Here is a 14004-nt window from a genome sequence, read left to right as displayed (position 1 = left end):
TTCTATAACAATAGCACATGATCGTACCTGTCAGATGAACGTTGCAAATAATAAATAATAAAAACAGTGCCAAAACAGCTATTTTTGGGGAAATTTTCCATTTTAATCCATTTTTTCCCGTAACAAAGCAAGGGTTAACAGCCAAATAAAACTCAATATTTATTGGCCTGATTCTGTAGTATATATAAATGCCCCATATTTGTTCGTAAACTGCTGTATGGCCACACGGCAGGGCACAGAAGGAAAGGAATGCCATATGGTTTTTGGAAGGCAGTTTTTGCTGGACTGGTATTTTTGACACCATGTCCCATTTGAAGCCCCCCCTGATGCACCCCTAGAGTAGAAACTCCAAAAAGTGACCCCATTTTGGAAACTACACCCCTCAAGGTATTCAAAACTGATTTTACAAACTTTGTTAACCCTTTAAGTGTTCCACAAGAGTTAGTGGCAAATGGAGATGAAATTTCAGAATTTCTATTTTTTGTTACTTTGCCTCACAAAAAGTGTAATATAGAGCAACCAAAAATCATATATACCCTAAAATAGTACCAACAAAACTGCCACCTTATCCCATAGTTTCCAAAATGGGGTCACTCTTTTGGAGTTTCTAACCTAGGGGTGCATCAGGGGGGCTTCAAATGGGACATAGTGCCCAAAAAAACTGTCTAGCAAAATCTGCCTTCCAAAAACCGTATGGCATTCCTTTCCTTCTGCGCCCTTCCGTGTGCCCGTACAGCAGTTTGCGACCACATATGGGGTGTTTCTGTAAACTACAGAATCAGGGCCATAAATAATGAGTTTTGTTTGGCTGTTAAACTTTGCTTTGTAACTGGAAAAAAAATTGTAAAATTGAAAATTTGCCCAAAAATTGAAATTCTGAAATTTCATCTCTATTTGCCAATAACTCTTGTGGAACACCTAAAGGGTTAACAACGTTTGTAAAAACAGTTTTGAATACCTTGAGGGGTGTAGTTTCTTAGATGGGGTCACTTTTATAGAGTTTCTACTCTAGGGGTGGATCAGGGGGCTTCAAATGGGACACGGTGTCTAAAAACCAGTCCAGCAAAATCTACCTTCCAGAAACCATATGGCGCACCTTTTCTTTCTGCGCCCTGCCGTGTGCTCGTACAGCAGTTTACAACCCCATATGGGGTGTTTCTGTAAACTACAGAATCAGGGCCATAAATAATGAGTTTTGTTTGGCTGTTAACCCTTGGTTTGTTACTTGAAAAAAAAAAAAAATGGAAAATCTGCCAAAAAAGTGAAATTTTGAAATTGTATCTCTATTTTCCATTAAATCTTATGCAACACCTAAATGGTTAACCATGTTTGTAAAATCAGTTTTGAATACCTTGAGGGGTGTAGTTTCTTAGACGGGGTCACTTTTATAGAGATTCTACTCTAGGGGTGCATCAGGGGGCTTCAAATGGGACATGGTGTAAAAAAAACTGTCCAGCAAAATCTGGCTTCCAAAAACCATACGGCGCACCTTTCACTCTACGCCCCGCTGTGTGGCCGTACAGTAGTTTATGGCCACATATGGGGTGTTTCTGTAAACGGCAGAGTCAGGGAAATAAAGAAACAGTCTTGTTTGGCTGTTAACCCTTGCTTTGTTAGTGGAAAAAATGGGTTAAAATGGAAAATTTGGCAAAAAAATGAAATTCTCAAATTTCATCCCCATTTGCCAATAACTCTTGTGCAACACCTAAAGGGTTAACAAAGTTTGTAAAATCTGTTTTGAATACCTTGAGGGGTGTAGTTTATAGAATGGGGTCATTTTTGGGTGGTTTCAATTATGCAAGCCTCACAAAGTGACTTCAGACCTGAACTGGTCCTTAAAAAAATGGGTTTTGGAAATTTTCCAAAAAATGCTTCTAAACTTCTAAGCCTTGTAACGTCCCCAAAAAATAAAATGTAATTCCCAAAATGATCCAAACATGAATTAGACATATGGGGAATGTAAAGTCATCACAATTTTTGGGGGTATTACTATGTATTACAGGAGTAGAGAAACTGAAACTTTGAAATTTGCTAATTTCAGTTGACGTCCCACAAAGGAAAAAGCAAAAAGGAGTCGGGTACTCTTATTAACTGGGACTGAGAAGAAAGCATTCTTCAAATCAATCACGCTAAAACAGACGGCTTCTGCAGGGATGGAGGCAAGGAGAGTTGTGACATCAGGAACTACCGGGGCTATGGGCACAATGAGATTGTTGATTGCCCTCAAATCCTGGACAAAGCGGGTAGTACCATCTGCCTTTGTCACAGGATTGATAGGGGTGGAGTAAGGTGAAATCACCTCCTCGAGGATTCCTTTTTTCAGAAATTCTTCTATCATTGGCCGTAGCCCCTCAATCTTTTCCTTGGACAATGAGTATTGCTTTTGATGCACTGGTGTGGCACCGGGTTTAAGCCCGTGTCATAGTCGCCCTGTGACCATAGTGCAGGGTTTATGTCTCCTAGCTCAGGGTACTCCTGTAAACTAACAAAAGTACATATAGCCGGGGTCACTATGGGCATAGTGGCTGAGTGAATACTTAGTCCGTCATTTTTTACTGTCACCCCCAAGTCCAACTTCACAAACAGGTCCCTTCCTAATAAACTTACAGGGCAATCCGGTATGATGCTGAAAGTATGGTCAGTGATGTATTCACCGTCCACTGTCTCTATTGGGAGGGCACTTGTTTTATATGTTTTAGTTAATACCCCGTTAATTCCCATAGAGGGGTCAGACTTTCTTAAAGGTCCCTTGTACATATCTTTGTTTAGCACACTGGAGGTGGAGCCGCTGTCTACCATGAATCCTACCTTCCTTCCCGCAACTTTAAGCAAAATAATCGGTGTATCTCTCCAGTGGGTGGTGACCTGTGTGAAAGCTGGGGTGACTCCCTCCGGGCCCCGTCAGTAGGGTTGTTGATTATTCCAATCAATGGGGAACCTGGGCTGAGTCTGTGTACCCTGTCTATCTGTATTCTGTCCTCTTTGTGTCATGGGCTGTTGTTGGCTGTGTGCTCCCCGATTCTTCCTGTCTCTCCTGGGCATTGTGCACTGTCTAGCCCAATGTCCCTCTTGTCAGCAGTTATAACAGCGGTTATTCATAGTTTGGAAGTCTTGGTTTCTATCATTTGATCTATGAAAGTTTCCTGCTGTCTTTCGCTTATTTCTCCCTCTCCCTCTGTTCCCTGCATACGCATATGTGAGGGCAGTGGATCTACTAATGTCAAAACACCCTGCGGCTTCCTTTTCATAAAGGTGTTTTTCAAATTGATCTATGCTGTCTGAAGTCCACGTGGAGACGTTTTGTTTTACTGTAAGCATTAGTCTATCAGATAGATTGTTAATAAATGTGGAAATAATTAAACTGTCATTCTGAAGAATCAGTAGTCCTGCCTCCAATTTCCAGTAATCCATAAATCTCCTCCAGAAATCAGTAACGCTTTCTGAGGGTTTTTGCTTACATGCTACGGCTACTGGGAGTGAAGACTTTTGTTTAAATACCTCTATCATGTGTTCTTCTATCTCTTTCCATAATAACTGTTGTCCGTGGTCAGTGTTACAAATATAGTCCTTTGCGTTAGTATTAGGGTCTATTTCTGATACTGTTGTTACCTTTTTCAAATCCCATGAACTGTGGGAACCCACTATTCCATCAATTATGAGTCTAAGGTCTTCTTGGGTGAAATTCCTCCCCTTACAGGCTTTTTTTAAAATAAGCCACTGTGCCAGACGGAGCCACAGTAGGCTTGGGGCAGTGTTTAATAATTTTATTAAGGTCATCTATGTCCAAAGCCTTTTTCATTAGTTGATTACCAACCGTCAAAAAAGGCATGGATGTCTCAGGTCCCCTGGTCTCACTATCTTTTTACTCTTTTTCCTTCTTCCTTAAATTATATCTCAATACGATTGGGGGTGTGGGTTATTTACGCGCTATTATGTGACTGGCTGCTATTAAATCCTCTTCTTCATCATTTTTATATTGCTGTAAGGACATGTAGAGAGGGAGCAGTGTGTGTGTGTGTGTGTGTGTGTGTGGGGGGGGGTGATAGGGGCGCTGAACAGTTCATTTTATGTACATACGATGGTGGGGGATATATCTGATGTTTTTTTTTATCATTTTCCTTCTTAGTCTGTATCTCATGTAATTTTCTATCGTCTTTTGATCTTTTTAAACTTTTTGTCTTGCACATGTTGGGGTCATACCAGTGGGGAGCTATTTCTAGCCATTGTTCTCCTCCTTTCTGCATATAATCCATATCCCATGAAGGATCAGGTTCAAAATATGGCCAGGCGGCAGTGTCGCCTAAGCATAGACCCTTGACCATGTCCATGGGATTTATGCTATTGTCTCCTTCCCTGGGAAAGGGGTCTACCGCTTCCATTGCCTCTGTCCACCCTGTCAAATTATCTACCCATGGGTTAACAAGGTATTACTTTGTAGGACTGACTCGGGCAACATATTGTTTACATGTTTCTCCTGGTTCTGGTTTAGGGTATTCTGTCTTAGATGTTTGACTACCCATTATCAAAACTTATTTTCTTACAAAAAGAATTCAAAATAGTAATAGCAAAAAACAAAACAGAATGTTAGTCTTGGGACGACAGCTGTACACTTATGACCCAGCCTGTCACTTCCCCTTATTAAACTGTTTTTAGACAAAACAACTTATGCAAAACTTCTTCAATTATCAAACAACCTATCATGCAAAACTTCTACAATTATCAAACAACTTATCATGCAAAACTTCTAAAATTATCAAACAACTTATCATGCAAAACTTCTACAATTATCTTATTAAGAATCAAATCAAGCTGTAAAACCTTCTGTTCCCTGAACAGATCATTTACGGGGCTCCCTGAGCCCTCTGAAGTGCACTTTTCTTGTTACTGGACTCCCTGAGTCCTGTCTGTTCCCGGAACAGATCTTTTACGGGGCTCCCTGAGCCCTCTAAAGTGCACTTTTCCTGTTACTGGAGTTATGCTTACTGTATCCCTGACACAGTACTTCACCCAAAGTCTATCTAATGGTCTCTTATGTACTTACTTGAATTGAGATGTGGCCAGTGCCCCCGGAATGGCCAGAGGACAAAAATCTGTGTCTCTTCTCACCAAACCTGAGGATGACCTTCCCAATCCCGGACAAGAGCCCCCAAGTTGTAAGGAATATTCTTTACGTTCCCCCTTATGTGTACCCCTGGTACAAGACTTCCGTTTTCAGCTTGGTTTGACTCTTATCTGGCCAGAGAGAGCGATAATGAAGCAAGACACACTTCTGTGCAGTTCAAAATCACTCTGCATCTTTATTGATCTCATGAGACATATATAGTCCAAAATGACATGATGTTTAAGTTAACCAGTAACACGCGTCTTAGTCAGCTACGCATTTAAGTTATCTTATGGTTTATTAGAGTCCAAGGCTATATATGATATGTGAGCAAAACCTCTTAGTAGCAGCTTTTCAAGAACTTTGACCGCTACGTGTTCCTGTGTGCGTAATGTATTAATGTATAGATCATGATGAAATATAAGCTTATATAAAAAATAGGCTTTGGACTGTAATAGAACCCTTCAATTGTACTGTGTGATTTTATCGAGCAGGAGGAGGTTTTGGTTGGCAATGGCTAGCTGCAACAGGGTTTAACAACTCTGTTCCATCCCTCCTGAGAGAGTGGACAGCTGAGCTAGGGAGGTTCCTCTCCTGCTAGAGAGTGCGGAAGTAGCTCATAGAGCATCAACTCCCCTGAATCAAAGTAAGGACTCAAGTAGAGTCTTGGGATCAGAGACAGCAGAGTAAAACAAAGGCATCCAGCTTCTGCTGACCCTGCTGTGATAAAGAATGGGCCAAAGACGTCCTCATCACCAATAGGCCACTAGGCCAGTAACATCTAAGTGCAGAATTGCAGACATCTCATTTGCCACCATACCTCCTTAGCTGGTGCCAGAAAAGAATTGCACTAAAGTCTGCTGCTTCTGTTTGTATTTGCAAGTTCTGTGTTGCACTTACTAAAAGTACCTTGTTACGTTCAAGTCTTGCCTCATTCTTCATTGCTACTACTTCCGTTGCAACAGAAATGTATGTAGAGCACTGTAACAGTACAACACTACACCAGGGCCACTACCATTCCTTGACACCAGCTCCCACTATTTGCAGCTACAATTCAGCCTAGCAGTTCTACATTACATTAATATTTTTCTATTTACAGGATATGTCTGAAAATGACATGCAGAAATTCCCTAAAACAACAGTACCGTGAGTATACAACGTTCTTTGTATTTAAAACCCTTAAAGAGGACCTTTCACCTGGAAAAACATTGTGAACTAAGTATGCAGACATGTAGTGCGGCGCCCGGGGATCTCACTGCACTTACTATTATCCCCGGGCGCCACTCCGTTCTCCCGTTATGCCCTCCGGTACCTTTGCTCTGTAAGTTATAGTAGGCGGTGTCTGTCCTGTGGGCGTCTCCTTTCTCCCAGGCTGTGAGCTCTGCGCTGCGATTGGCCAGCGCTGCAGCCTAGGAGAAGTAGACGCCCACAGGACAAGGGCAGACACCGCCTACTATAACTTACAGAGCAAAGGTACCGGAGGTCATAACGGGAGAACGGAGCAGTGCCCAGGGATAAAAGTAAGTGCAGTGAGATCCCCGGGCCCCGCTCTACATGTCTGCATACTTAGTTCACAATGTTTTTCCAGATGAAAGGTCCTCTTTAAGGTACCTTACACAATGTGGATTACACACGGATTTTCAGCTCAGATTTACATGCAGCAAAATTACAGCGTATTAGGCCTCATGCACACGACCGTTGTGTGCATCCGTGGCTGTTGTGTCGTTTTCCGTTTTTTTTCGCTGACCCATTGACTCTCAATGAAAACTCAGATCCGACAGTATATTCTAACACAGAGGCATTCCCATGTTAATGGGGACGCTTCAGGTTAGAATATACTAAAAGAACTGTGTACATGTAGTTAACTCGTTGGTGACCAGCCCCCCTCCCTCCCCTGTAGTTAATTAGTTGGTGACCAGCCTTCCCCTCCCTCCCCTGTAGTTAACTCGTTGGTGACCAGCCCCCCCTCCCCTGTAGTTAACTTGTTGGTGACCAGACCCCCTCCCTCCCCTGTAGTTAACTCGTTGGTGGCCAGTGGGCCCTCCCCCCTCCCTACCCCTCCTAATTAAAATCTCCCCCCCTATTATTGGTGGCAGTGGAGTGTACCGATCGGAGTCCCAGTTTAATCGCTGGGGCTCTGATCGGTAACCATGGCAACCAGGACGCTACTGCATCCGGAGTCATTATTATTCCGGAGTCCCCGGAATAATAATGGACGGACGATACGTGCCACCAGAGGTCCTGGCCTCGGTGGAGTAAAAACCGGATCATTGCGGTTACAGCGGCGAATGCTGCTGGCGCAGCGTGTCCGGGCCGGTTCTTACTGGGAACAGGTAAAGAGTGGGGGGGTGCCTGTTCCCCACGGCCAGCCCAGGTTTTTGGTGGAGCTGGGCCTTTAAGAACCCAGCCTGCGGATAATGGGGGTGGGGTGTGTCTTGCTGTGCTGGAGATTTCCACAGACAGAGTGAGTGCTGGTGAAGGAGAGTCTGGGGGCAGCACACATTGAAGGATAGCCCTGGGACCTGTGGTGCTACGAGCCGAAGGGGCTCTGGCCTGAGGGAGACAAAGGCAGATAGCCTAGAAGCCTGCAGAACTGCTGTGGTCTGTCCAAAACAAGGTGACTCAAACCTGCTGTTTATTTTCTATGGAAGGACTTTTGTTCTATGCACTATGTGGATATGCACCTGTGTGGTCTGCACATTGCCTGTTATGCCGTTGGTGTGAATAAAGTCACAGTGTATCACAAAGACTGTCTATGATTGCCTCAATACTGCCGCCGCTACCGTAGCCTACCACGAGCACATCCCCACAATTGGTGGCTTGGAGCAGGCATTCCTGCAGTGAGGCAGGCCTGAGGCAAAAGTTGTGTTGGACTGCATGTCATATATCAGGCCTGCAAGTTTTATGGTTCCTGACAAGATGGAGGAGGCCATTAAGCACCTGATTCAGAGTAATGTACAGCAGCAACAGGCATTGCAGGCTCAGAGGGAAAGTAATGAGCTACAGCAAAAAAGACATGAGGAGGCTATGTGTGCACAGCAGCAAACAAACACTCTCCTAAGGCAGCAGCTGGTAGCCATGCAAGAGTCGGTGCGAACATCCCTGCAAGGAGTTTTAACTGCGACAACCCCGACTGTGTCTACCGCCAGGGACAAAGTCCGATCCGCCCTGAGGAAAATGGGTCCGGGAGATGATATAGAGGCATTCCTGATGGTATTCGAAAGAACCGCGGAGCAAGAGAGGCTGCCGTTGGAGCAGTGGGCCGAGGTGGTGGCGCCTTTTCTGGTGGGGGACGCACAAAAGGCCTATTTTGACCTCAGCTGCGATGAGGCCAAGGACTATGAGAGGCTAAAAGCTGAGGTGTTGGCCAGGTTGGGGGTAAACACCTATGTGCGAGCGCACAGGGTGTATCAGTGGGTGTTTGCCGAGTCCCGACCCGCCCGGTCACAAGCCTATGACTTACTTCACCTAGTAAAAAAATGGCTTCAGCCTGAGATATTGAGCCCTTCTCAGATGGTTGAAAGGGTCGTGGTCGACAGGTTCGTGCGTACCCTCCCGAGAGCCATACAGCGCTGGGTGGGACAAGGTGATCCAGGCAACCTGGAACAACTGGTTAGCCTGGTGGAGAGGTATATGGCCACTCAGGATTTGGGGCGGGACTCAGCGGTACTACTGAAGTCACGTCAGCCCCCGCTGCCGACCCGGGATCCTGAAAAAGGGATCCCACCACATAAGGAGGGGAGTGGATCTCCAGTCCGTGGGAGGAATACCCTGGGGAGGAGGGAGGCTGCGAGGATCAGATGTTGGCATTGTCAGGACTGGGGACATGTGGCATCCAACTGCCCTAGGGCATCCGAACCCATGGATGGCGGGTTCGCTCGCCGGTCCTCTTTTTATGCCCAACCGGTGTATATAGCTGACCCCCTGCTGGCGGCGGACAACCCTCCGGTGTGTGATTTCGTTGTTAATGGACACTCCGTGCAGGCCCTGCTGGACTCTGGGAGCCTGGTAACTCTGGTCCATGAGTCGCTGGTAACGGAAAAACTCCCAGAAAGGCGAACCCTTACCATTGTCTGTATACATGGGGATCGCAGGGAGTATCCCACCACTAAGGTTACCCTGGCAGTGTGTGGAAAAGAAGGTACCACATGTCGTCGGGGTGGGGAGACGGCTCCCTTATGCCGCAATATTGGGGAGGGACTTTCCCCTGTTCTGGACTTTGTGGAGGAACGGGTTGCCTACCTATGGGGAAGGAAAATGTCCAGGTCCCGAGCCCGAGGACCCCGAGGCAGGGACCCCAGCTGTAGGGGTCACCGTAGAGGAGGTAGAGTGTAACCCTGACCGGTTTCCCCTAGAAGTATTGGCGGGTGAGACAGTAGAAAGTTCGTCCATCCTGGATCTGGAGGTACCCCGAGAAACCTTCGGGACCGCACAGCTCCAGGATTCGACGTTATTGCGGGCTAGAGAAGGTGTGTCGGTGGTTAATGGTGTTGCCCAGCGTCCCGGCGCCGATACCGTATTTCCTCACCTGGCCTATAACCAGGACCTGTTATATAGGGTAGACAAGGTGAGGCAGGAGGTGGGGGAACAACTGGTGGTGCCCCAGCCTTACCGGCGAATGGTCTTGGATTTAGCGCATGCGCATGTGTTGGGTGGTCATCTGGGGGTTAAGAAAACGCTGGAGTGAATTCTACAACGGTTCTATTGGCCTGGGATATATGAGGAAGTCCGGAGGTTCTGTCAGTCCTGTCCAGTGTGTCAGCTGACTAGCCCCCAACCTCACTATCGCAGTCCACTGGTACCTATGCCCATTATAGAGGTGCCCTTCGAAAGGATCGCCATGGATCTGGTAGGCCCCATTATTAAGTCAGCCCGAGGTCACCAACACATCCTGGTAGTGTTAGACTATGCCACTCGCTATCCGGAGGCGGTCCCATTGCGCCATACGTCGGCCAAGGTAATAGCTAAAGAGCTCATGAGTATGTTTGCCCGGGTGGGGATACCAAAGGAGATTCTGACGGACCAGGGGACACCCTTTATGTCCAAAATAACAAAGGAATTGTGTAAGCTATTAAATATTAAACACCTGCACACGTCCGTCTACCATCCCCAAACCGATGGGTTAGTAGAACGGTTTAATAAGACCCTGAAGTCCATGCTAAAAAGAGTCGTGGCTAAGGACGGGAGGGATTGGGACTTACTGTTGCCCTATGTTTTGTTTGCGGTACGGGAGGTGCCCCAGGCGTCCACGGGGTTCTCGCCCTTTGAGTTGGGCGACATCCCCGTGGGCTACTGGATATCGCTAAGGAAGCATGGGAGCAACAGCCTACGCCTCATAAAAGTGTGATAGAGCACATAGGAAAAATGCAGGACCGAATAGGGGTCGTGTTGCCGATCGTCCGTGAGCACATGGAAGCGGCACAACTGGCCCAGAGTCGGGTATATAACCGAACCGCCCGGGTAAGGACATTTCACCCGGGGGACCGGGTTCTTGTACTCGTGCCCACGGTCGAGAGTAAATTCTTGGCCCGGTGGCAAGGACCCTATGAAGTTAAGGAGAAGGTGGGCCCAGTTGATTACAGGATATACCAGCCAGGGAGGCGGAAGCCCGAACAGGTATATCATGTGAATCTACTAAAACCTTGGAGAGACAGAGAGAATTTGTTTGCAGACAGCCCGCCCTCTGTCGGGACGTCAGGGAGTGACCCGGGGTCACCAGGTGTTCCGGAGAACGCCGCTGGGGTGACGATAGGGGACGGACTGTCGACCAAACAAGCACAAGAGGTGAAAGAATTTGTTAGTCGGAGTAGGGACGTATTCTCTGACCTTCCTGGACGTACCACCTTGATCGAGCATGACATTGTCACCAAGCCCCGGGTGAAAGTCCGCCTAAGACCATACCGAGTACCGGAGGCTCGGCGACAGGCCATTTCGCAGGAGGTAAGATCGATGCTACGTCTAGGGGTCATAGAAGAGTCAAAGAGCGAGTGGGCTAGCCCGATTGTCCTTATTCCCAAACCGGATGGTTCATTACGGTTCTGTAATGATTTTAGGAAATTGAATGAGGTATCAAAATTTGACGCCTATCCCATGCCTCGGGTAGACGAGTTGATAGAGCGGCTGGGAAAAGCCCGGTATTTTTCGATCCTAGATCTCACGAAGGGCTACTGGCAGGTACCTCTGACGGAGGCGGCAAAGGAGAAGACGGCCTTTGTCACCCCGGAGGGGCTTTTTCAGTATAGGGTGTTGCCTTTTGGGTTGCATGGCGCTCCGGCTACGTTCCAGCGTCTGATGGATGTCGTCCTCAAGCCCCATCACCAGTATACCTCCGCGTATCTGGATGATATAGTCGTGTTTAGCCCAGACTGGGAGGGTCATTTGTCAAAACTTCAGGCAGTGATAGATTCTCTAAGGAAGGCGGGGTTGACTGCCAACCCAAAAAAATGCTCGGTGGGACTAGAGGAAGCTCGCTATTTGGGGTATGTGATTGGACGCAGAGTCATTAGGCCCCAAGTAAATAAAGTTGAAGCAATCCAGAATTGGCCCAGGCCTCGTACGTCCAAGCAAGTACGGTCATTTTTGGGCCTGATTGGGTACTACATGAGGTTCATTCCCCATTTTGCCACCTTGGCAGCCCCGTTAACCGGCCTCTTGAAGGGTAGAAAGTCGGTGATGGTTCGCTGGGGGGAGAAGGAGGAGGAGGCGTTCTCCCGTTTGAAGTCGGCCCTATGTGAGTCCCCAGTTCTGGTGACGCCCGACTTCAAGCGGGAGTTTGTAGTTCAAACAGATGCCTCGGGAGTAGGACTAGGGGCTGTGCTTTCCCAAGAGCTCAACGGGGAAGAGCACCCCGTGGTTTTTCTAAGCCGCAAGCTTACCCCAGCAGAAACCCGATATAGCATTGTGGAGAGAGAGAGTGCCTCGCCATCAAGTGGGCACTCGAGTCTCTCAGATATTACCTTCTGGGGAGAAGGTTCCGTCTGGTGACCGACCACTCCCCTCTCCAGTGGATGAGTCGGGCTAAGGAGGGGAGCGCTCGGGTTACCAGGTGGTTCTTGTCCCTCCAGAACTTTAAGTTCACTGTTGAGCACAGGGCCGGCCGCTTACAGGGGAACGCAGATGCCCTGTCCCGGGTACACTGCTGTGCATGTGTTCACCCCCTCAGGCTTGAACAGTATGTTCAAGCCCTCAGGGGTGAACAAAGGGGGGGGGATATGTAGGAGAGTCCCCGGAATAATAATGGACGGACGATACGTGCCACCAGAGGTCCTGGCCTCGGTGGAGTAAGAACCGGATCATTGCGGTTACAGCGGCGAATGCTGCTGGCGCAGCGTGTCCGGGCCGGTTCTTACTGGGAACAGGTAAAGAGTGGGGGGGTGCCTGTTCCCCACGGCCAGCCCAGGTTTTTGGTGGGGCCTTTAAGAACCCAGCCTGCGGATGATGGGGATGGGGTGTGTCTTGCTGTGCTGGAGATTTCCACAGACAGAGTGAGTGCTGGTGAAGGAGAGTCTGGGCGCAGCACACATTGAAGGATAGCCCTGGGACCTGTGGTGCTACGAGCCGAAGGGGCTCTGGCCTGAGGGAGACAAAGGCAGATAGCCTAGAAGCCTGCAGAACTGCTGTGGTCTGTCCAAAACAAGGTGACTCAAACCTGCTGTTTATTTTCTATGGAAGGACTTTTGTTCTATGCACTATGTGGATATGCCCCTGTGTGGTCTGCACATTGCCTGTTATGCCGTTGGTGTGAATAAAGTCACAGTGTATCACAAAGACTGTCTATGATTGCCTCAATACTGCCGCCGCTACCGTAGCCTACCACGAGCACATCCCCACAATATATATATATTACTACAGTTTTTGCACACATGCACGATCTGTGTGCGTGCATGCAGCAGAGCAACAGTAGCGTGCTCATTCGCATCTGCACATTTATTTTTATATATATATATATATATATATATATATTGTAAGAAGGTACAAGGAATCATCGTGGATGATAGGTACGTACGTGTCACCAAGGTTCCTGGCCTTGGTGAAGTAAGAGCTGGTTTTTATGTGTCAGCAGCAGTTGCTGTTTAACACCTTAATACTTAGTATGGCTGTATAGCTGGTCCGGGACGGCTCTTACTGGGAGTAGTCAAAGTGATGGGTGGGTGACTACTCCCCATGTTCCAGGCTGAGTTTTGCCAGGCCTAAAAACCAGCCAGCACTGCTAGGTGAGGAGGATTACCTCAGTCTGACAGTGGAGCTCAGGGGGTATGTGTGCTGGAGTCTGAGGTTTGTGCAGTGCTGGAGGGCTGAGACCCGTCTGTAAGAGAAAATGGCCCCCTAAAAGCCTGCTATGGACTGATGGAGACAGAACAGCCAACAAGGTGATTTTTGCTATGTGGACTTTGGGGCGCTCTGCAATTCGGGGAGGTAGTGACGATAAATAACAATACAGACTCATAAGATGCCTTGTTATTTAAATGATTAATAAAAAATTATAGGGAATGTCACTGGGGTATTTTGGATTTGGAAACGATAGCCAGGAGAAACCCTGCTGCCACTTTGTTGACTCTAGATAACTTCTGCCAGAGAGGGAGCGTGAGAAAGAGAGACCACGTCCAAGGCAGGTATAGCAGTGGTATATCACACCCTATCACACCCAAAAATTGGTGAATTTCACCCGAAAATGTAACAGACAAATTACAGATTTTTTTTAACCTGTCTACTAGGTATAGCAGTGGTATATCAAACCCAGAAATTGGTGAATTTCACCCGAAAATGTAACAGACAAATTAGTGAATTTTTGTATCTGTCTACAAGGTATAGCAATGGTGTATCACACCCAAAGATTTTAGAATTTCACCTGGAAATTTAACAGACAAATTGATGATTTTTTTATACCTGTCTACTCGGTATAG

The 14004-nt window shown here is 47.3% G+C and overlaps 1 protein-coding gene across 4 annotated transcripts in view; it reads left to right on the top strand.

The window, feature by feature from the left end:
- Nucleotides 1-14004, top strand: part of LCP2 (lymphocyte cytosolic protein 2) — a 527047-nt gene that overhangs the window by 54590 nt on the left and 458453 nt on the right. For all 4 annotated transcript variants that reach the window (XM_044280889.1, XM_044280886.1, XM_044280887.1 and 1 more), the window contains exon 3: nucleotides 6201-6247. In XM_044280889.1, coding sequence (XP_044136824.1) covers nucleotides 6201-6247 — 47 coding nt within the window. The remainder of the gene's footprint in view (nucleotides 1-6200; nucleotides 6248-14004) is intronic.

This window comes from Bufo gargarizans, chromosome 2 (genome assembly GCF_014858855.1).
Source record: "Bufo gargarizans isolate SCDJY-AF-19 chromosome 2, ASM1485885v1, whole genome shotgun sequence".
Lineage (NCBI taxonomy): Eukaryota > Metazoa > Chordata > Amphibia > Anura > Bufonidae > Bufo > Bufo gargarizans.
Note: the sequence above shows the minus strand (reverse complement) of the source record. Positions and strands in the feature narration are given on the sequence as shown.